General features: G+C 46.0%; 2 protein-coding genes across 4 annotated transcripts in view; one reads left to right on the top strand and one right to left on the bottom strand.

Moving 5' to 3' along the window:
* ctxnd1 (cortexin domain containing 1) overlaps positions 1–23,114 on the bottom strand; it is a 192,719-nt gene that overhangs the window by 162,907 nt on the left and 6,698 nt on the right. The window lies entirely within an intron of this gene.
* arnt2 (aryl-hydrocarbon receptor nuclear translocator 2) overlaps positions 16,471–23,114 on the top strand; it is a 391,537-nt gene continuing 384,893 nt past the window's right edge. For all 3 annotated transcript variants that reach the window (XM_078241563.1, XM_078241562.1, XM_078241561.1), the window contains exon 1: positions 16,471–16,642. In XM_078241563.1, the coding sequence (XP_078097689.1) occupies positions 16,509–16,642 (134 nt within the window). In that variant the 5' untranslated portion in view covers positions 16,471–16,508. The remainder of the gene's footprint in view (positions 16,643–23,114) is intronic.

Raw genomic sequence — 23,114 nt, 5'->3', positions numbered from 1 at the left:
GCGGGAATTGGCTGGGTTGAATTTGTCCTTCTTTGTATTAAGTGGACCTACCTGGGCAATTTTTCACATTGCTGGGTAGATGCCAGTGTTGTACCTATACCAGAACAGCTTGGCTAGGGGTGTGGCTAGTTCTGGAGTGCAAGTCTCCAGTACTATTGCCAGAACTAGAAACATAGAAACTAGAAGCAGGAGTAGGCCATTCGGCCCTTTGAACCTGTTCCACCATTCATTTTGATCACGGCTGATCATCAAATTCAGCATCCTGATCCCCCCCGCCTCTTTTCCCCCCATATCCCTTGATCCCTTTAGCCCCAAGAGCTTTATCTAATTTCTGTGATCAGAATTGAACCAGTAGGTCAGACAAGGCTTGAGCGATGCCTTTTCCAACAACAATACAATTGTTTCACTTTACTTCATCATTCCCCTGTTAACGTGACATGCACGCTGTTTTGCCTTTATAATACATGAGGGAGAGAAATGGTATCAAAGAAATGAGTTCAGGTTCACGGAGGGAGGAACAGAGAAGGATGTGGCCATTCTCTTGCCAATGCAAAGGTCATACACTGAAACACAACAAGACGGGTCGACTGAGGTCAATTTACAAATCCATTCAGTGGTACATGATACCATGTTGCTGCTCAGGATCCCATTGGATAAAGTACACCTGTGAGTATCATTTCCACTGGGAATTTCTGTTACGATTTCTGACCAATCAATATTAAGTGAAATTCCTTTTTCTCATCCTTGCAAACTGCTGGATCCTGACGCCATGGTAACAGTGAGTATTAATGGATCTCAAAGCAGTTCTAATCCCAAGAGTCAGAGAAAGGTTCAGCCCTTTGATTGGTGAAGCAATCTTGATATAATGTTTGATCTGCAGTGGAATCAAGAAATAAGCAATACCGAGGCAGCTGAGTCATTTACATGCTGGCACCTTAAGTACAAATTAGTATTCTGTCAATAAATCCCATTAAGTCCTTAAACAAAATGCAAATTTTACTGTAAGAAGAACACAAAAGAAGTGATTGGTCTGCATGCAAATGTAGTTTATTCTCAATTGCTTGTGAAATCCACTAATCCAGAGATTTGTCTCTGTTTCTAAGCACTTCTGTTTGAAAAATAAATTGCATTAGCAAACAAGGAATATGGAGATTAAGGATTCACATGCTTATTACATTCTTGATTGCAAAAATTAATGTTAAAATCCGTTACTGTCCTTGTACTCATCTCAAACACCTACCATAGAGCATCAACTGTCTCTCAGCGCCATGGGTGTCAATTACAAACTTGCTTTCAATTTCCGATAGTTCAGTACATTCCGATCCTGCACTTATCATTTCAAACTTCTAAAGAGTGGTGAGAAAGTGGAACTCAATTCCACATGAATTGATTGGGATGAATAGTATAGGATCATTGCAGGGGAAGCTAGATAAACACACAAAGGGTAAAGAAATGGAAGGTAATTCTGACAGGGTTAGAAGTAGAGTGATAGGAGGCTCCCGTGAAGCATAAACCTGTTTGGCCAAATGATTTCTGTGCTGTGAACTCTGTGTAATGAAGGCTGCAACAAAACACAAAACCTGCAGAACGAGCATGTAAATGACAAATATATTTCAATGTAGATAAGAAGGAAAGATTCTCAGAGAGGGATAAACCAACCATGGCTAACAAAGGAAGTTAAGGAGAGTGAAACAAAAACAGAAAATGCAGGAGAAACTCATCCAGTCTCGAAACGTTGGCTCTATTGAAAGGACTACGGATCACGAACCCACTCAGGTCAACCTTTAACACAGACTACGCTGAGAGACTTTGCCATCGCACCTCTCTCACCCTCCTCAAACACCTCATACACCAGCTCTACAGCAAACGCCGCAGCCTGGAAACCAAGATAGAGTCCATATTCTCAACTTGCGCTCAGGACGCAGACCAGCTGCGAAACTCTGCCAAGCAGATGAGACAAAGGAACTACACCATCTACATGCACACCAAGAACAGGAAACTTGAGAAACTCGGCATCACCACCAGCAGCAACCAAGCCTCCCCCCGTTACCACAGTAGAAAACAGTACCACTGCAGGAAAGTCCATTGTCAACTTATCGGACTACACACTTCAGCCAGATGAAATCGAAGTTCTCGGACGAGGGCTCAACTTTTGCCCCACTACCAAAATAGACCCCATCAGTCTCGTAGCGGACACAGAGGAATTCATCAGGCGAATGAGGCTGCGGGAGTTCTTCCACAAACCCCAAGAGGCCAACAGCGAACACAATGAGACAGCTAATGAACCGGAACAGCAGACAGAGAGACCCGCAGTGCAACCGAAGAGGAAAGAGTCGAATTGGACTCCTCCGGAAGGCCGCTGCCCTCGACTTGACATGTATGCCCAAGCCATCAGGAGGTGCGTCAACACCAAATTCATCAGCCGCGCTCACAAGACAGCACCGAACATCACCCAAGCACAACGCAACGCCATCCACGCCCTCAAGACCAACCGCAACATTGTCATCAAACCAGCAGACAAAGGAGGGGCCATCGTCATACTGAACAGAACGGATTACTGCAAAGAAGTGTACCGACAACTGAACAACGAGGAACACTACAGACAGTTACCCACAGATCCGACCAAAGAACACACCCGTCAACTCAACACTCTGATCAAAACCTTTGATCCGGACCTTCAGAGCACCCTCCGTGCTCTCATCCCACGTACTCCACGTGTTGGAGATCTCTACTGCCTCCCAAAAATACACAAGGCAAACACACCCGGCCGTCCCATCGTTTCAGGAAATGGAACCCTGTGCGAGAACCTCTCCGGCTATGTCGAGGGCATCTTGAAACCCATTGTACAAAGAACCCCCAGCTTTTGTTGCGACACTACGGACTTCCTACAGAAACTCAACACACATGGAGCAGTTGAACCAGGAGCACTCCTCGTCACAATGGATGTCTCGGCACTCTACACCAGCATCCCCCACGAGGATGGCATTGCTGCAACGGCCTCAGTACTCAATGCTGTCAACTGCCAGTTTCCAGATGCAATTTTACAACTCATCCGCTTCATCCTGGACCACAATATCTTCACCTTCAACAACCAGTTCTTCATCCAGACACACGGAACAGCCATGGGGACCAAATTCGCACCTCAATATGCCAACATCTTCATGCACAGGTTCGAACAAGACTTCTTCACCGCACAGGACCTTCAACCGATGCTATACACTAGATACATCGATGACATTTTCTTCCTTTGGAGTCATGGTGAGCAATCACTGAAAGAACTATATGATGACATCAACAAGTTCCATCCCACCATCAGACTCACCATGGACTACTCTCCGGAATCGGTTGCATTCTTGGACACACGCATCACCATTAAGGACGGTCACCTCAGCACCTCACTGTACCGCAAACCCACGGATAACCTCATGATGCTCCACTTCTCCAGCTTCCACCCTAAACACGTAAAAGAAGCCATCCCCTACGGACAAGCCCTCCGAATACACAGGATCTGCTCGGATGAGGAGGATTGCAACAGACACCTCCAGACGCTGAAAGATGCCCTCATAAGAACAGGATATGGCGCTCGACTCATCGATCAACAGTTCCGACGCGCCACAGCGAAAAACCGCACCGACCTCCTCAGAAGACAAACACGGGACACGGTGGACAGAGTACCCTTCGTCGTCCAGTACTTTCCCGGAGCGGAGAAGCTACGGCATCTCCGCCGGAGCCTTCAACATGTCATTGATGAAGATGAACATCTCGCCAAGGCCATCCCCACACCCCCACTTCTTGCCTTCAAACAACCACGCAACCTCAAACAGACCATTGTCCGCAGCAAACTACCCAGCCTTCAGGAGAACAGTGACCATGACACCACACAACCTGCCACAGCAACCTCTGCAAGACGTGCCGGATCATCGACACGGATGCCATCATCTCACGTGAGAACACCATCTACCAGGTACACGGTACATACTCTTGCAACTCGGCCAACGTTGTCTACCTGATACGCTGCAGGAAAGGATGTCCCGAGGCATGGTACATTGGGGAAACCATGCAGACGCTACGACAACGGATGAATGAACACCGCTCGACAATCACCAGGCAAGACTGTTCTCTTCCTGTGGGGGAGCACTTCAGCAGTCACGGGCATTCAGCCTTGGATCTTCAGGTAAGCGTTCTCCAAGGCGGCCTTCACGACACACGACAGCGCAGAGTCGCTGAGCAGAAACTGATAGCCAAGTTCCGCACACATAAGGACGGCCTAAACCGGGATGTTGGATTTATGTCACATTATCAGTAACCCCCACAGCTTGCCTCCTGATCTTGCAGAATCTTACTAGCTGTTCTGTCTGGAGACAATACAGACCTCTTTAACCTGTGTTTAATGTTCCCTCCACCCACATTATCTGTACCTTTAAGACCTGGCTGGCTGTAGAGATTTGCATTCTAATTAGTATTCTGTAACTTGATGTTGTGTCTCTGTGCACTGTTGGAGAACAGATTTTCACTCCATCTGACGAAGGGGCAGCGCTCCAAAAGCTTATGGTATTTGCTACTAAATAAACCTGTTGGACTTTAACCTGGTGTTGTGAGACTTCTTACTGTTCTATTCTCTCTCCACAGATGTTGTCAGACCTGCTGAGTTTCTCCAGCATTTTCTGTTTTTGTTTCAGATTCCTGCATCCACAGTATTTTCCCTTTATTTAAGTTAAGGAGAGTATTAAGTTGAAATAAAAAACATTTCAGGAGGAAAAGTCAGTGATAGCCCAAAAGACTGGGATAAATTCAGAATCCAGCAAAGGCGGACTAAAAACATCATAAAGAGAGAGAAAGTAAACTAACAAGGAGTATAAAACTTGACAATCAGAGCTTCTTTATATAAATAAAAAGGAAAAGAGAGGTCAAAGTGAACATAGGCCCCTTAGAGAATGAATCTGGGGAGATAGTTATGGGGAATAAGGGAATGGCAGAGGAGTTAAAGAGATATTTTGCATCAGTCTTTCCAGTGGAAGATACTTTGAACGATCTATTAATACTAAAGAATGTAGGGGAGAAATCAAGTACCATCCCTATCACAAGAGAAGTAGTATTAGACAAACTAATCGGGCTAAATTAGACAAACTAATCGGGCTAAAAGCAGTTAAGTCCCCTAGCCCTGATGGTTTGCATCCTAGGACCCTAAAATAAGTAATTACAGAGATATCATAGAATCCCTACAGTGCAGAAAGAGACCATTCGACCCATCAAGTCTGCACTGACTCTACGAAAGAGCATCCTACCCAGGCCCACCAACCCTCCCCTATCCTATCCCCATAACCTGCACATTCACCATGGCCAATCCATCTGATCTACACATCTTTTGAGTATTAAATGCACTGCTTGTAATTTTCCAAAAATCCTTGAATTTGGGAGAAAGTGCCAATGTGACACCTCTATTCAAAAAGGGTGGGAGGTAAAAAGCAGGTAAATAGACTGATTAGCCTAACATCTATTGTTGGAAAAATGTTAAGGAATTAAGGAAGTAATAGTGGCTCATTTGAAAAATCATAATCTAATCCAGCAGAGTCAGCATGGCTTCATGAAAGGGAAATCGTATCTGACTAATTTATTAGCGTTTTCGAGGACGTCTCAACCACAGTGGATAGAGGTGAATCAGTAGATGTGTTGTATTTGGACTTCCATATGGTGTTTGACAAGATACCTCACAAAATGTTAAGTCATAAGATAAAAACCCATGGTGTTAGAGGTACATATTGACACATAGAGAGTTGGCTAATCGGAATGAAACAGCGAGTGGGGATTAGGGGTTCTTTTTCAGGTTGGTGACCTATAACCAGTGGGATTCCACAGGGATCAGTGCTGGGACCATAACTGTTTACAATAAATATTAATGACTTGGAGGAAGGAAGCGAATGTACTGTAGCCAAATTTGCAGACAACACGAAAAGAGGTGGAAAGGCAAGTTGCGAGTGGGATACAAAGAGTTATTGATAGGTTTAGTGGGTAAAAAGTTGTCAAATGGAAAAATGTGAAGTTGTTCATTTTGGAAAAGAGAATTAGTTAAATGGAGAAAAACTGCAGAAAGTTGCAACACAAAGGGACTAGGGGCTACACAGAAAGCTAGCACACAGGTGCAACAGGTATGATCCCTGGTATGGAGGGATTGTCTTATGAGGAAAGATTAAACAGGTTAGGACTCTACTCTTTGGAATTTAGAAGAATGAGAGGTGATCTCATTGAAACATATAAGATTCTTAAGGGGTTTGACAGGGTAAATGCTGAGAGGACGTTTCCCCTCATGGGAGAGTTTGGGACCAGAATCTCAGAATAAAGGGGTGCCAATTTAAGACTGAGATGAGGATGAATTTAATCTCTCAGAGGGTCATGAGTCTTTGGCACTCCTTGCCACAGAGAGCTGGGGTAGAATCCTTGTGTGTATTTAAGGCTGAGATAGATAGATTTTTGATCAGTAAGGGAATCAAGGGTTAATTCCCGCCTTACAGTAGAACCTGATCTCTCGTCATCTCAGATGCCACTGGGCCAAGACCTCATTCCGCTGGGACCGTGTGGTGGTTGATAAGAGTTTCTCGAAGTATTTAAAAAGGAGAAGAATAACTAAAGTAAGTTTTGGTCCTCCAGAGAGTGAGTCTGAGGAATTAATAATGGAAAACTAGGAAACAGCAGGAGAGTTGAACAGACATTTGTGTCTGTCTTCATTGTAGAAGACACAAACAACATCCCCAAAATCCTTGTAAATCAAGAGGTAAAAGGGAGGGAGGAATTTAAAACAATTACAATCACCAGTGGAAGAGTATTGAGAGAACTACTAGAACTAAAGGCTGACAACTTCCCAGGATCTGACCCCAAGAGATGTATTCATTGTACTTTTTCAGAATTCCCTGGATTCTGGAAAGGTCCATCAGATTGGAAAATAGTGAATGTAGCTCCTCAATTCATGAAAGGAGGGAGGAAGAAAGCAGGAAACCACAGGCCAGTTAGCTTAACATCTGTCATAGACAAAATGCTGGAATCATTATTAAGGAGATTAGAGCGGGTACTTAGAAAATCTCAATGCAGAGATCAATGCTTAATCAAGCAGAGCCAACATGAAAGGGAAATTGTGTTTAACTAATTTATTAGAGTTCTGCATGTAACAAGCAATGTGGATAAAAGGGAACCTATTGGTGTACACTTAGATTTCAAAAAGGCATTTGATACAGTTTCACATCATAGGTTACTGAATAAGATAAGATCTCATGGTGTGGGGGCGGGGGGGGGTAACATATGAACATGGATAATGGGTGGCACGGTGGCACAGTGGTTAACACTGCTGCCTCACAGCGCCTGGGACACGGGTTCAATTCCAGCCTCGGGTCACTGTCTGTGTGGGGTTTTCACATTCTCTCCATGTCTGCGTGGGTTTCCTCCGGGTGCTCTGGTTTCCTCCCACAGTACAAAGATGTGCGGGTTAGGTGGATTGGCCATACTAAATTGCCCCTTAGTGTCAGGCGGATTAGCAGGGTAACTATGTGGGTTACAGGAATGGGGCCTGGGTGGGATTGTTGCCGGTGCAGACTCGATGGGCTGAATGGCCTCCTTCTGCACTGTATGATTCTATGATAAAGGATTGGTCCATCAACAGGAAGTCGAGAGTAGGGATAATTGGGTCACCTTTGGGTTGGAAAGCAGCAACTATCTTTCTTAAGTAAGGCAACCAAAATTATACACAGTACGCCAAGATCCTGTACAACCATAGTAGAATTTCCCTACCTTCCCATTGCAATAAATAACAACATTTCATCCACCTTCCTAATCAATTGCTGTACATGCATACTAACATCTTGTGATTCAGTGGCTCAGTGCTAGGGCCCCAATTATTTACAATCTACATCAATGACTTCGATGAAGGGACAGAATATATGATTGTTAAATTTGCTGATGACACAAATATAGGTAGAAGAATAAGCAATGGAGCAAAATGTGGGAAAATGTGACCTTGTCCATTTTGGCAGGAAGAATAAAAAAGCAGTATATTAGTTTAATGAAGCGAGATTGCAGAGGTACAGAGGGATCTGGGTGTCCCGGTACATGAATCACAAAATGTTAGTATGCATGTACAGCAAGTGATTAGAAAGGTGGATGAACTGTTATTGTTTATTGCAAGGGGAAGGAAGGGAAGTTCTACTACAGTTGTACAGGATCTTGGAGTACCGTGTATAATATTGGTTACCTTACTTAAGGATAGAATTGCATTAGAAACAGTTCAGAGGTGGTTTACTTGATTGATTCCTGCAATGAAGGAGTAATCTTACAAGAAAAGGCTAGACAGGTTGGGTCTCTATCTATTAGAGTTCAGAAGAATGAGAGGTGATCTTATTGAGACATTTAAAATCCTGATGGGACTTGACAAGGTGCAAGCTGAGAGGAAGTTTCCCCTTATGGGAGAGAGGAGAATGAGAGAACATGGTTTAAAAATAAGGGGTCTTCCATTTAAGATGAAGATGAGGAGACTTTTTTCTCTCACAGGATTGTTACTCTGTGGAATTCTCTTCCCTGGAGGCGAGTGGAGGTTAGGTCATTGAATAGTTTTAAAGCAAAGTTTTGCAGATTCTTGATTATCAAGGGAGTCAAAGGTTATAGGAGATAGACAGGAAAGTAGACTTGAGACCACAATCAAATCAGCCACGATCTTATAAAATGGTGGCACAGGTTTAAGGGGCCGAATGGCCTACTTCTGCCCTTAATTTGTACCTTTGAATATCTCAGGTGGTATTATAGTTTTGGATATAAATATTATCACTTTTCTTCCTCTTGTAGCAGGGCCAATCCAGTCCTTTTTTGTAGAGTCATCTATGTGTAGAGTGACAGATTTCTTCATAGAGTAGCACGACAGACTTTTCATATTACTTATTTGAACAACTCATGTACAACATTCCCTGTACAACTCATGTCAAGTGTCTCTAACCAGAGCCTGAGAAAGAAATCATGGGCCTTGGTGTTTCTTCTCTTTCTGGGTCCCTTATTTCCCCCTTGCTCCACTTCAACCCTCCCCCTCAATCATACATGCTGTTTTTCCACCTTCTCAAATTCACCAATCAATTCAGCAGTTGCAGAAAGGTTCTAGTAAAATGATAAAGCCCATTGTTGGAATCTGGTTACAAATATTGTCTGATAGATAAGCAGCGCGGGTCATTAATATTAGGTACAGCAACAATATAACGCAGTGTTGGATTGTGTGTTTGATAGTGCCACTGGGACTATTAAATCAGTGAGTACAAATTTTACTTTCTCGGCATCATGCAATATTGTTAATTTGACAGGAAGCTATCCCATTAGTTATTTATATCACTGCGTAGATAATAATACTGATTCCAGTAACTGCCTCAGCCTCATTAACATATTCTGCACATTGCACCAGTTGGACACAGTGACAGTAAATTCATATTTGGGGTAAAGATTCAATACTTGCAACCCGGATAAACTGCACAGGGTCTTTTCCATTCTGTAGAAGCATTAGAAGGCTTTCTCCTCCCTGGGTGCATGATATTATCCAATATCATTATTTCATACAAGGGGTGTAATTAGATTCTATTTTATCAGTAATCTCACAGGGCAAACAAAAAAATCAAATGACTCCTGAGGGAATTTGTTCCTGCCTGTGCTAGTGAGATCTCTTCCAGTGTTGGAATAAGGTGGTGATTGTACTTAATGTGGGGGATGAATCATTGGTCTCTTCTCTGGATCAATTGTGATGTGATACTAAAAATCTTCAAAGCATCAAATTGCCTCATCAAAATGCTCTATATGCATATGGATCAAGAGCAGGTCTTTCTTACTTCTGATCGGAGGGGACTTTTCAATGGGTGTACTAGCCTCAACCCTCAGTGACACCTCCTTCATTTCAAGTTTAGTGAGATCTTCATAAAGATGGTGCCGGAGTGTGATGGCTTCTTGCATGCTGTGCCCAGTATACCCTCTAATTCTATCTTTTACTCTCGTTCTATGCTTCTAAAACTCTATTTTAACTCTTTTAAACTCTCTAACAATGCACTATTACAACCTCTTACAGATTTGGCGACAAAGCCCTGTCCAACAGGCAAACCAGCCTCCCATACATTGACTCTGTCTATACTTCCCGCTGCCTCAGAAAAGCAGCCAGCATAATCAAGGATCCCACACATCCCTGACATACTTTATTCCACCTTCTTCCATCAGGAAAAGGAGACAAAAGTTTGAGATCACATATCAAACGACTCAAGAACAGTTTCTTCCCTGTTACCATCAGATTTTTAAATGGACCTACCTTGTATTGAGTTGATCTTTCTCTCCTAGCTATGACTTTAACATTACATTCTGCACCCTCTCCTTTCCTTCTCTATGTACAGTATGGTTTGTCTGTATAGAGGGCAAGAAACAATACTTTTCACTGTATACCAATACATGTGACATTAATAAATCAGATCAAATCAAGAACAGCAGTTCCACTGTTTCAGTGACATAGAACATATTTTCCTTTGTCCATTCCTCTGGTTTGGGTTGTTGGTAATTGTCAAACCTCAGTTCCTTTCTATACCATCAGCATGACTTTACATAAGAACATAAGAAATAGGAGCAGGAGTAGGCCATCTAGCCCCTCGAGCCTGCCCCGCCATTCAATAAGAACATGGCTGATCTGAAGTGGATCAGTTCCACTTACCCGCCTGATCCCTATAACCCCTAATTCCCTTACCGATCAGGAATCCATCTATCCGTGATTTAAACATATTCAACGAGGTAGCCTCCACCACTTTGAATCCATTTTGTTCCATTTCAGAGCAGCTTTTTTGAGTTTGTTTTTCAAATTTTAAGGATGTGGTGAACCATAGATGGTTACCACTATGGGTATTTGTATATATGTTACTGTTGTCACTGTTGGGGTTAGGGTTGGGGTGTTCTACCTGTTGATATTGTTCTGTGGTACAGTCCAGTTGGCTCCGCCTACCTGGAGGAGTATAAAGGTCACTGCACTGCCTGGTGACCCTTTAGTCTGGGATTGTATTGTATATAGTATGCTCCATTCTTGTTAGTAATAAAAGCCTTTATTTCCCGGGTGCAATCTAGCCTCCCGAGTGATTTAATAATGCATCAATTTTATTACTAACAATTTTTGGTAAAAAAAACCATGGAGCAAATGTTGAATCCCGATCGGCTTACCTTATATCCACGTGCAGCGGGAGCGTCGAACACTTTCGACCATTGGTTAAGGTGTTTTCAAGACTACATCGATGCCTCAACAGCCATTCAAAACGACGCCGATAGACTGCGGGTCCTCCGCGCAAGGGTAAGCGACACTGTATACTCATCAATCCGCGATGCCCAAGACAACAAAGGGGCCATCGAACTACTTAAGAAACTGTACAACAAACCGCCAAACGAGATCCATGCTCAACACCTTCTAGCCACTCGACGGCGGCAGCCCGGCGAAACAACAGGACAGTACCTGCGCGAACTTCAGCAGCTAGCCAGAGCCTGCAACTGCAAGCCAGTGTCGGCGGCCTAGTATACGAACGACTTGATCCAAGATGCGTTCGTGACGGGAATCGGCTCATCGTATATTCGCCTGCGGTTGCGAGAGCAAGGTAACTTAGACCTAGCTAAGACGGTGGAATTGGCTGACACGATGGAAACGGCCTCCAGAAGTCTAGAAACTTACTCCACCGACCACGTGGGAACATCGTGGCAAGTACAGCCACCGACCCAACTCTACCCAGCGGCTCCGAAAAACTGTGCGATTGTGCTTTCAACCTCGGACCTGACGACGGCGGCAGCTCCAGGAGGCCCGCGGTGCTATTTCTGTGGATTGGCGAAACACCCTCGGCAGCGATGTCCAGCCAGAACGATATTTTGCTCCGCATGTGGGAAGAAAGGGCATTGTGCCAAAGTCTGCAGGGCTAAACCACCCTCCAAGCATAGCAGCGCGGCGTGTGATTCTCCAGAGCCTGTCTCCTTGTCTCCAGCTTCTTCGAGATCTTCCACCACGTGCGATTCCAGAGCGCCGCCATTCCTGACGACGAAGACGCAAAACACGTGCGACCTGCAGGGGCCGCCACTTTTAGCGCCACCGACCACGTGCGATCCATGGGCGCAGCCATTTTGGTCGCCACTGACCGCAGACAACCAGCAGGGGTCATCATCAACCATCTCAGCTGCCTGCAGTTGCACTCAAGACCCAACGGTGGCGTCAATCATCCTGGACCAGGCCAAGCCTCACAGACTCGACAAGTCCATGATGGGCATACAGGTAAATGGATGCCTAATTCATTGTTTGTTTGACAGCGGGAGCACGGAGAGTTTCATTCACCCTGACACCGTGAAGCGGTGCGGTCTCCGAGTACGGACTGTCAGACAGACAATTTCGATGGCGTCGAGGTCCCGATCTGTTACCGTGCTTGGGAGCTGCGTGGTCAACCTAATGGTGCGGGGCACAGTTTATGAGAACTTCAGGCACCTCGTGTTACCGCACCTTTGCGCTCCGATACTCCTGGGACTAGACTTTAGGGTCCACCCGAGGAGTGTGACCCTGCAGTACGATGGGCCACTCCCTCCACTTTCAGTGGGAGAACAGCAGCCTCCAAATTGCCCAGCGCGCTCCACGTGTAGCCTCTCGACACTCAGAATCACCCCACCATCTTTATTTGAGAATCTCGTGCCAGGCTGCAAGCCCATCGCAACTAAGAGCAGGCGTTACAGCGCTGAGGATCGGATCTTTATTCGATCTGAAGTTCAGCGGCTCCTCAGGGAAGGGATCATTCAACCTAGCACTAGTCCATGGAGAGCGCAAGTCGTGGTGGTTAAAACTGGAGACAAACCCCGGATGGTCATAGACTATAGTCAGACCATTAATAGATACACGCAGCTGGACGCGTATCCTCTCCCGCGCATATCTGACATGGTCAACCAGATTGCGCAGTACCGGGTGTTCTCCACCATTGACTTGAAGTCAGCTTACCACCAGCTCCCCATTCACCCAGAGGACCGAAAATATACGGCCTTTGAGGCGGATGGTCGTCTTTACCACTTTTTAAGGGTTCCCTTTGGCATCACGAATGGGGTCTCGGTCTTCCAGCGTGCAATGGACCGAATGGTGGACCAGAACGGGCTGCGGGCTACCTTCCCGTACCTGGACAATGTCACTATCTGCGGCCATGACCAGCAGGACCACGGTGCCAATCTCCTTAGATTTTTACGCACTGCGATTCGCCTGAATCTGACCTACAACAGGGAGAAGCGTGTATTTAGCAAGCACCGCCTAGCAATTCTCGGATACGTGGTGGAAAACGGGGTCCTTGGCCCTGATCCAGACCGTATGCGTCCCCTCCTTGAACTCCCCCTACCCACTAGTATAAAAGCACTGAGAAGATGCTTAGGTTTCTTTTCATACTATGCACAGTGGGTTCCCAATTATGCGGACAAAGCCTGTCCGCTCATAAAGTCTACCTCTTTTCCCCTAGCAGCAGAGGCTCGCTTAGCCTTTGAAGGGATAAAAGCTGACATCACGAAAGCCACGATGCACGCTGTCGATGAGTCCATCCCTTTTCAGGTGGAGAGTGATGCATCTGATTTCGCCCTGGCCGCCACACTTAACCAGGCGGGCAGGCCCGTCGCCTTTTTCTCTCGCACCCTCCAAGGCCCTGAAATTCGGCACTCCGCGGTGGAAAAAGAGGCTCAGGCCATTGTGGAGGCCGTCCGGCATTGGCGCCATTACTTGGCGGGAAAACGATTCACCCTGCTCATGGACCAGCGGTCCATGGCGTTCATGTTCAACAACACATCACGGGGTAAGATCAAAAATGATAAAATCTTGAGGTGGAGAATCGAACTCTCCACCTACAACTATGATATCATGTACCGTCCGGGGAAGCTCAATGAGCCCTCAGACGCCCTGTCGCATGGAACATGTGCAAGTCTGCAGGATGATCGATTACAGGCCCTCCACAATGATCACTGCCATCCGGGGATCACTCGGCTCTTCGGAATCTACCCTACTCAGTGGATGACGTCAGGTCAATAACCCGAAGCTGCCAGGTATGTGCTGAATGCAAACCGCACTTCTACCGACCTGACAGGGCACACCTCATTAAGGCCACTCGCCCTTTTGAAAGACTGAGTGTGGACTTCAAGGGCCCCCTTCCTTCGACAGATCGAAACGTATACTTCCTCAACGTGATTGACGAGTACTCACGATTCCCTTTTGCCATTCCCTGTTCAGACATGACCGCTGCCACGGTTATCAAAGCATTACGGGATCTTTTCACCTTGTTCGGTTACCCCAGCTATATCCACAGTGATAGGGGCTCGTCATTTATGAGTGACGACTTGAGGCAATACCTGCTCTCAAAAGCGATTGCCTCAAGTAGAACTACGAGTTACAACCCCAGGGGTAACGGGCAGGTTGAAAGAGAAAATGCGACAGTCTGGAAGGCTGTCTTACTGGCGTTGAGGTCTAAGGGTCTTCCAGTCTCCTGTTGGCAAGAGGTACTTTCTGATGCGCTCCATTCCATCCAGTCCCTCCTGTGTACGGCAACCAACGCTACTCCACATGAGAGGATGTTTTCCTTCCCTAGGAAGTTTTCCTCTGGGACCTCATTGCCGTCTTGGTTGATGTACTCAAGACCTGTCCTCCTGCGGCGGCATGTTAGGACCCGCAAGTCCAACCCTTTGGTTGAACAGGTCCATTTCCTCCACGCCAACCCTCAATATGCCTATGTGGCATATCCTGACGGGCGAGAGGACACGGTCTCTATTAGAGATCTGGCGCCTGCAGGGGATTTGGAAACCCCAGTCGCTCCCACACCCCTAGTTAGGGACCCCTTGACCTTTATCTCCCCTCCTGACACGGCGCGGGCAGCATCGGGACCACCACTTCATCCTCTTACTCCTGTGTACAGCTTGCCTGAGTCCAGGAGATTGTCGCCACCTCGAGGCGTGCTCGAGTACAGCAGATTGTCGCCACCTCATGGTCCACCTGGCCATGAGGAACTGGAGGAGTCACTGGACACCGCCTTGGAGAGAGGGTCATCACGGTCACCAGAACCGGTGTTCCCGCCAGTGTTGAGGAGGTCGCAGAGACGGTGCGGTCCTCCAATACGACAGAACTTGTGAATATATGGACAGTTCGTTCTGTTTTTTCTGCCCCGCCGGCCTTTGTTTTAAAGGAGGGGTGAATGTGGTGAACCATAGTTGGTTACCACTATGAGTACTGAAACATAGATGGTCAGCACTATGGGTATTTGTATATATGTTACTGTTGTCACTGTTGGGGTTAGGGTTGGGGTGTTCTACCTGTTGATATTGTTCTGTGGTACACTCCAGTTGGCTCCGCCTACCTGGAGGAGTATAAAGGTCACTGCACTGCCTGGTGACCCTTTAGTCTGGGATTGTATTGTATATAGTATGCTCCATTCTTGTTAGTAATAAAAGCCTTTATTTCCCGGGTACAATCTAGCTTCCCGAGTGATTTAATCGCGCATCAAAGGAAAAATTGGTGGATTTTTCTCAATCTAATTCAGGATAAATCTTGTTTATAATGCTAGGGTCTTATTCACAGACACTGTTATGTTGTGTGGTTCCCAGCAGTCTGAAATAAGCACAGTTTTAGACACAAATATTAGAACTGATATCAAATCAATTTGAACCATTCCGCCATGTGCTGTGGAAGGATACATTGCTGTTTTGGTACACAGGCTGTATTGAGTGATGCGGCATTTTATATACTGATGTGTACATGCATATGAATGCATAGTTACATACGAACATACAATTTGTTTTATTCCTTCATGGGATGCGGGAGTCGCTGTCAGAACCAACATCCATTGCCCATCACTGAGGACATTTAAGAGTCAACCACATTGCTGCGGGTATGGAGTCACAAGTAGGCCAGACCGCGTAAGGACGGCAGATTTCCTTCCATAAAGAACATTAGTGAACTAGGTGGGTTTTTATGACAGTCAACAATGATTTTTTAATTCCAGATTTTTCACCATCTGCCATGGTGGGATTCATACCTCGGCTCTCAGAGAATTGCCCCGGGTCACTGGATTGTGAGCAGCAAAAGGCCCCTCAGTCTTGCTCTGCCATTCAATACGTTAATGGTTGGTCTGATTGTAACCTCAACCCCACATTGCTGCGACCCCCAATAACTGTTCGCCCCCTTGTTCTGAAGTCATACTGGAATAATACACACTAATATGAGTATCAGTCAAGCAGCTTTTTCTTTCTAACTTTCTAACAATTTTATAACTAATAAGCAAAAAGGTTGAAAAATTGCTTTTGTATGTAAAGCTCTGTATTGCTGGTATCTCCCGGGCAGCCCGGGAGGGTTGGTATCGCCTCCTCTGAGGGCCCGCCCACTGCGATCCGGGTGCGCAGAGCAGTTGGCGCAGGCGAAGAGCACGGGGAATTTGGCGCAAGCGCAGTGCACGGGGCAGTTGGCGCAGGCGTAGTGTGCACTGCTCATTGTGCCCATGGCCGCCGAGATGAGTTCCGAGGTTTCGGAGCCGGTGCCTCTGACAGCGCCCAGTAACCCGGTGCCGGCCGGGCCCGGCCAGGTCAGGGTGATAGGAGCGGTGCCTGCCCGCGGAGGGAAGCGGCGCTCCGGGTAAGAACTTTACAATCACCCGCCACTTCAGCCCTCCATACCATTAAAAACCCAGCACCAGCCAGAGAGGGGGAGGGGCCAGGGGCAATGGGGTGGGGCTGGGACAATGGGGGTGGGGCAATGGGGGAGGGGCTGGGGGCAATGGGGGAGGGGCTGGGGGCAATGGGGGAGGGGCTGGGGGCAATGGGGGAGGGGCTGGGGGCAATGGGGGAGGGGCTGGGGGCAATGGGGGAGGGGCTGGGGGCAATGGGGAGGGGCTGGGGGCAATGGGGGAGGGGCTGGGGGCAATGGGGAGGGGCTGGGGGTAATGGGGAGGGGCCAAGGTGACCAAGGAAAGGGGCAAGCATAACAGGTGGGTGGGTAATGCTGGGGTACAAGTGAGCAGGGGAGGGGGGTGTGGTGTCACTATGACCTAGACAAGGGGCTCTGGGTGAGGGGCCACTGTAACCTGGGGACTGGGAATGGCAGCCAAAGGGAAGAGCCCAGGTATCGGGGCAATGGCATCCGGACAATGGGACAGCCTTCGGTAACTAGGGCCGGGGCCAGGATATCAGCAGGTGGGGCCACACTGTAACCAGTGGGAGGGGTACAGATTCTTCCTGGAATGAAAACTTTTTCTGACTTTCAAAAGTGCTCAGTTTGCTCCACTTTCAAATAATCTTGATATTCTTTAAATTCTTTGGAAGATGTTTCCATCCTGACTTTCATCAACTTTATGCTGTTCCATTAATTGGGGTAAAACGGAGCCACAATTTATTCTTTCCTTTGGTCAAGGAAATTACATTTATACATCTCGAATTCAGTAGCTTTTCATGTTTGAATCTTCAAGCGACCTGGACCCGGGGATTAATAGTTACCTTAAACCCATTGCTATATGGGGCAGGGTTGAACGTCTTACTCCTGTTACTTAAGTCCCATGTTCCTAAATTTTTAACAGATGCTAATTGCATTTATTTTCAAAATCCTATCAACATCCTGGAGGAAACTATTGAACAGAAACTGAACTGGACCAGCAATATAAATGCTGTGGCTGCAAGAACAGGTCAGAGGCTCAAAATCCAGCAGCGAGTAACTCACCTCCTGACTCCCAAAGCTTGTCCACAAGGCACAAGTCGGAGTGTGATGGAATGCTCTTCACTTGCCTGCTTGAGTGCAGCTCCAACAACACTTGCGCTTAACCATATTCAGGACAAAACAGCCCGCTTGATTGGCACCCCATCCACAAACATTTGCTTCCTCCACCACCAATGCTCAGTAGCAGCAGTGTGCGCCATGTAGAAGATGCACTGCTGGAACTCACCAAGGATCCTTAGACAGCACCTTCCAAACCCACGACCACTACCTTCTAGAAGGACAAGAGCAGCAGATACCTAGGAACATCACCACCTGGAGGTTCCCCTCCAAGCCACTCACCATCGTGACTTGAAAATAGATTGCTGTTCCTTCACTGTCGCTGGGTCAAAAACCTGGAACTCCCTCCCTAACAGCACTGAGCATACCTACTACATTGACTGCAGCAGTTCAGGAAAGTAGCTCATTACCACCTTCTCAAGGGCAATTAGGAATTGGCGATAAGTGCTGGACTAGCCATCGATGTTCACATTCCACGAATTAATAAAAAAAAACAAGAGTTTTAAAATATTGTGAGATAATAAAGTACAGAATAATAATGATTTCTAACTTGTCCCATTGGAGCTCTTGTCAGCTCTTTTCCAGTACGCAAAATAAATCTTGGAATCAAACAACATCTCAGGCACTGTCACAGATAATGATAGCAGAGACTTGTCACTTGTATTCTCTCAAACTGAAACTGTTGGGTAGGAATATTTTTGTGGAGTGTACAAGCTCATGAATGCTTCAGTTATACAGGGCATTGGTGAGACCACATCTTGAATACTTGTGCAGTTTTGGTCTCCTTAATTAGGGAAGGATGTAAATGCATTGGAGTTGGTTCAGAGCAGGATTCCTCGATTGACACCTGGAAAGAGGGGCCCTGGCAGACATATTTAAAATGTCAGTATTCACGGGGGAGGTGCCGGATGATTGGAGAGTGGCTCATGTTGTTCCGTTGTTTAAAAAAGGTTCCAAAAGAAATCTGAGAAATTATAGGCCAGTAAGTCTGACATCGGTGGTGGACAAGTTATTGGAAGCTGTGATAAGGGATAGGATCTACAAATATTTGGATAGACAGGGACTTATTAGAGAGAGTCAACATGGCTTTGTGCGTGGTAGGTCATGTTTGACCAATCTATTAGAGTTTTTCGAGGAGGTTACCAGGAAAGTGGATGAAGGGAAGGCGGTGGATGTTGTCTACCTGGATTTCAGCAAGGCCTTTGACAAGGTCTCTCATGGGAAGTTAGTTAGGAAGGTTCAGTCGCTGGGTATACATGGGGAGGTAGTAAATTGGAATAGACACTGGCTCAATGGAAGAAGTCAGAGAATGGTTGTGGAGGATTGCTTCTCTGAGTGGAGGCCTGTGACTAGTGGTGTGCCGCAGGGATCGGTGTTGCGTCCATTGTTGTTTGTCATCTATATCAATGATCTGGATGATAATGTGGTAAATTGGATCAGCAAATTTGCTGATGATACAAAGATTGGAGGTGTAGTGGACAGTGAGGAAGGTTTTCAAAGCTTGCAGAGGGATTTGGACCAACTAGAAAAATGGGCTGAAAAATGGCAAATGGAATTTAACGCAGACAAGCGTGAGATATTGCACTTTGGAAGGACAAATCAAAGTAGAACGTACAGGGTAAATGTTAGGACTCTGAAGAGTGCAGTTGAACAGAGGGATCTGGGAATACAGGTACAGAATTCCCTAAACGTGACGTCACAGGTGGATAGGGTCGTAAAGAGTGCCTTTGGTACATTGGCCTTTATAAATCGGAGTATCGAGTATAAAAGTTGGAGTGTTATGGTAAGGTTATATAAGGCATTGGTGAAGCCGAATTTAGAGTATTGTGTACCGTTTTGGTCACCTAGTTACAGGAAGGATGTAAATAAGGTTGAAAGAGTGCAGGGAAGGTTCACAAGGATGTTGCCGGGACTTGAGAAGCTGAGTTACAGAGAGAGATTGAATAGGTTGGGACTTTATTCCCTGGAGCGTAGAAGAATGAGGAGAGATTTGATAGAGGTGTATAAGATTTTGATGGGTATAGATAGTGAATGCAAGCAGGCTTTTTCCACTGAGGCTAGGGGAGAAAAAAAACCAGAGGGCATGGGTTAAGGGTGAAAGGAGAAAAGTTTAAAGGGAATATTAGGGGGGGCTTCTTCACGCAGAGAGTGGTGGGAGTGTGGAATGAGCTGCCGGATAAAGTGGTATATGCTTTTAACATTTAAGAAAAACTTGGACGGGTTCATGGATGAGAGGGGTGTGGAGGGATATGGTCCGAGTGCAGGTCAGTGGGACTAGGCAAAAAATGGTTCGGCACAGACAAGAAGGGCCAAAAGGCCTGTTTCTGAGCTGTAATTTTCTATGGTTCTAAGAGCTGGTTGTTTTATGAGGTCATAGGATCATAGAACCCTACAGTGCAGAAGGAGGCCATTCGGCCCATCGCGTCTGCACCGACCACAATCCCACCCAGATCCTACCCCCATAACCCCACGCATTTACCTTACCTGACACTAAGGGGCAATTTAGCACAGCCAATCCACCTAATTTGCACATCTTTGGACTGTGGGAGGAAACCGGAGCACCCGGAGGAAACCCACGCAGACACGGGGAGAATGCGCAAACTCCACACAGACAGTGACCCAAGCCGGGAATCGAACCCTGGTCCCTGGTGCTGTGAGGCAGCAGTGCTAACCACTGTGCCACCGTGTCACCCATGTTTGAAAGGTTGGACTTGTTTCAATTGGAGATTAGCAGAGTGAGGGATTATTTGATTGATGTATACAAAACCCAAAAAGTATTGACATGGTGAATGTTGAAAGGATTTTTCCTTTTGTGGGTGAGTCCAGAACGTGGGGGCACTGTTTTAAAATTATGTGGATGTGGAAAAGATTGAAAGGATGCAGAGGAGATTTACAAGGATGTTGCCTGGATTGAGTGGCATGCCTTATGAGGATAGGCTGAGGGAGCTTGGTCTTTTCTCCTTGGAGAAACGTAGGATGAGAGGAGACCTAATAGAGATATATAAGATGTTGAGAGGCATAGATCGGGTGGACTCTCAGAGGCTTTTTCCCAGGGTAGAAATGGCTGCTACGAGAGGACACAGGTTTAAGGTGCTGGGGGGTAGGTACAGGGGAAATGTTAGGGGGAAGTTTTTCACACAGAGGGTGGTGGGCGAGTGGAATCGGCTGCCGTCAGTGGTGGCGGAGGCAAACTCAATAGGGTCTTTTAAGAGACTCCTGGATGAGTACATGGGACTTAATAGGATGGAGGGTTATAGGTAGGCCTAAAAGGTAGGGATATGTTCGTCACAACTTGTGGGGCCGAAGGGCCTGTTTTGTGCTGTAGTTTTTCTATGTTTCTATTAGGGGTTGCCCTGAGACAGAGAGGAAGAGAATTTTTTTCACTCAGAGGGTTGTGTGACTTTGGAACTCTCTGCCTCAGAATTTGGTAAAAGCAGGATCACTGAATATTTTTAAAGCAGAGCTAGATAGATTCTTGTTGGGCAAGGGTATCAAAGGTTATTGGGGGCAGGTGGGGAATATGGAACTCAACACAAACAGCCATGATCGTATTGAATGGCAGAGCAGGCTTGAAGGGCTGAGAGGTCTAATTCTGCTCCTATTTCATACGTCTGTTTGTAGCTCTTATAAGGGGGCCAACGTTCCTGAGTGGACAGTGCTTAGTTCTTCTGTTTGATTGCAGCAGATGTTGAATTGAAGTTGTATTTGATATTTCTGTTGTTCCCCAGCACTCTGAGTAATCAGTTGCAGTGGTGTGTTTGCATTGTGACATGTCATTAGCATGAGAGCTGGAATATTGGGTTAGTTCCAGTAAAATCAGCTTTTTGCATAAGTATTTTTATTCAACTTTCTTTTTCATTCACAGCAGGAGTGTCCTTGACAAAGCCAACATTTATTGTCCATTCCCAATTGTCCTTGAGAAGGTGAGCTGCCTTCTTGACTGGATATAGTCCAAAGATGCATTCAGTGCTGAGAGGGAGGTCCAATGTTTTGACACAGCAAAATGTCAAGTCAGGATGCTGAGTGACTTGGAGGGGAACTTGCAGGTGGTGGTGTTCTCATGTATCTGCTATTTTTGTTCTTCTAGGTGGTAGAGGTTGTGGGTTTGGAAGATGCTGTCAAAGGAGCCTTTGTGAGTTGCTACTAAGTATTTTATTGATGGTACACACTGCTGCCACTGTACAGGGAGTTAATGCTTACTGTGATGGATGGGGTGCTGATCAAGTAGGTTGCTTGGCACTGGATGGCGTTGAGCTTTTTGTATGTTATTGGAGCTGCATTCATCCAGGCAAATGGAGAGTATTTCATCACACTTGTCCTTTGTGTCTTGTAGATGGTGGACAGGCTTGGAGGAGTCAGGACATGATTACTCACTGCAGAATTCCAATCTCTGACCTGCTCTTGTAGCCAAAATATTTATAGTACTGGCCCAGTTAAGTTTCTGGTCAGTGGTGACCCACAAGATGTTGATGGGAGGGATTTAATGATGGTAATGCCAAGGACAGATGGTTAGACTCTCTCTTGTTTACAGTGGTCTTTGTCTGGCGCTTGCATGGCATGAATGTTACTTGCCACTTATCAATCTGAATGTTGTCCAGGACTTGCTGCATTGGTGAGGCAGCTGAAAAATGAGTGAAGGGTTTTCCTGCAATTCCCATTGGCTTAGATTTTTCTAAGCTGCTTGATGCCATACTTAATCAAATGCTAATTTGATGTCACTCTAACCTCAATCCTTGAATTCAGTTCATGTTCCCCTTTGGACCAAGGCTGTAATAAGGCCTGGAGCGGAGTAGTCCTGGTGGAATACAAACGGAACATGCTGGGCAGGTTACTGCTGCATAAGCGCTTGATAGTGCTATCAATGACACCTTCACTTAATTGCTGATTGAAAGTGAACTAGTGAGCTGGTAATGGGCTGATTTGGATTTGTTGTGTTGGGCAAGCAGAACATACCTGGGCAGTTTTCCACACTATCTGATAGATACAAGTGTTAGGATGCAACCGGTGACAACTTTGTACTAGATGTAATGTGACCAATAGTAACAAGATGTAAGGGTCAGCTGACCCAGTAAACCATGGAACCAATTACAGAGTGATGTAATAGTCAGCTGACTCACTATAAATAAGAACCTGGGTGCAATTGTGGGGAACTTGGATTGGCCCAGGGTGAGGCCTCAAGTTGGAGTAATGATGTTTCTTTATGAAACCCTTTTTTTGATTTATAAGTTGGAATATGTTTTGTTCTATTTTTATTGTCTGCATTTGAAGAGTTACTTCTGATGAAACATGCAGTGGTGAATTGGAACAGCTTGGATAGAGGTCTGGGTCTTATTAAATTTCC

Source organism: Mustelus asterias, chromosome 24, assembly GCF_964213995.1.
Source record: "Mustelus asterias chromosome 24, sMusAst1.hap1.1, whole genome shotgun sequence".
Taxonomy (NCBI): domain Eukaryota; kingdom Metazoa; phylum Chordata; class Chondrichthyes; order Carcharhiniformes; family Triakidae; genus Mustelus; species Mustelus asterias.
The sequence above is the reverse complement of the archived record's forward strand: the minus strand, read 5'-3'. Positions and strand labels throughout refer to the sequence as shown.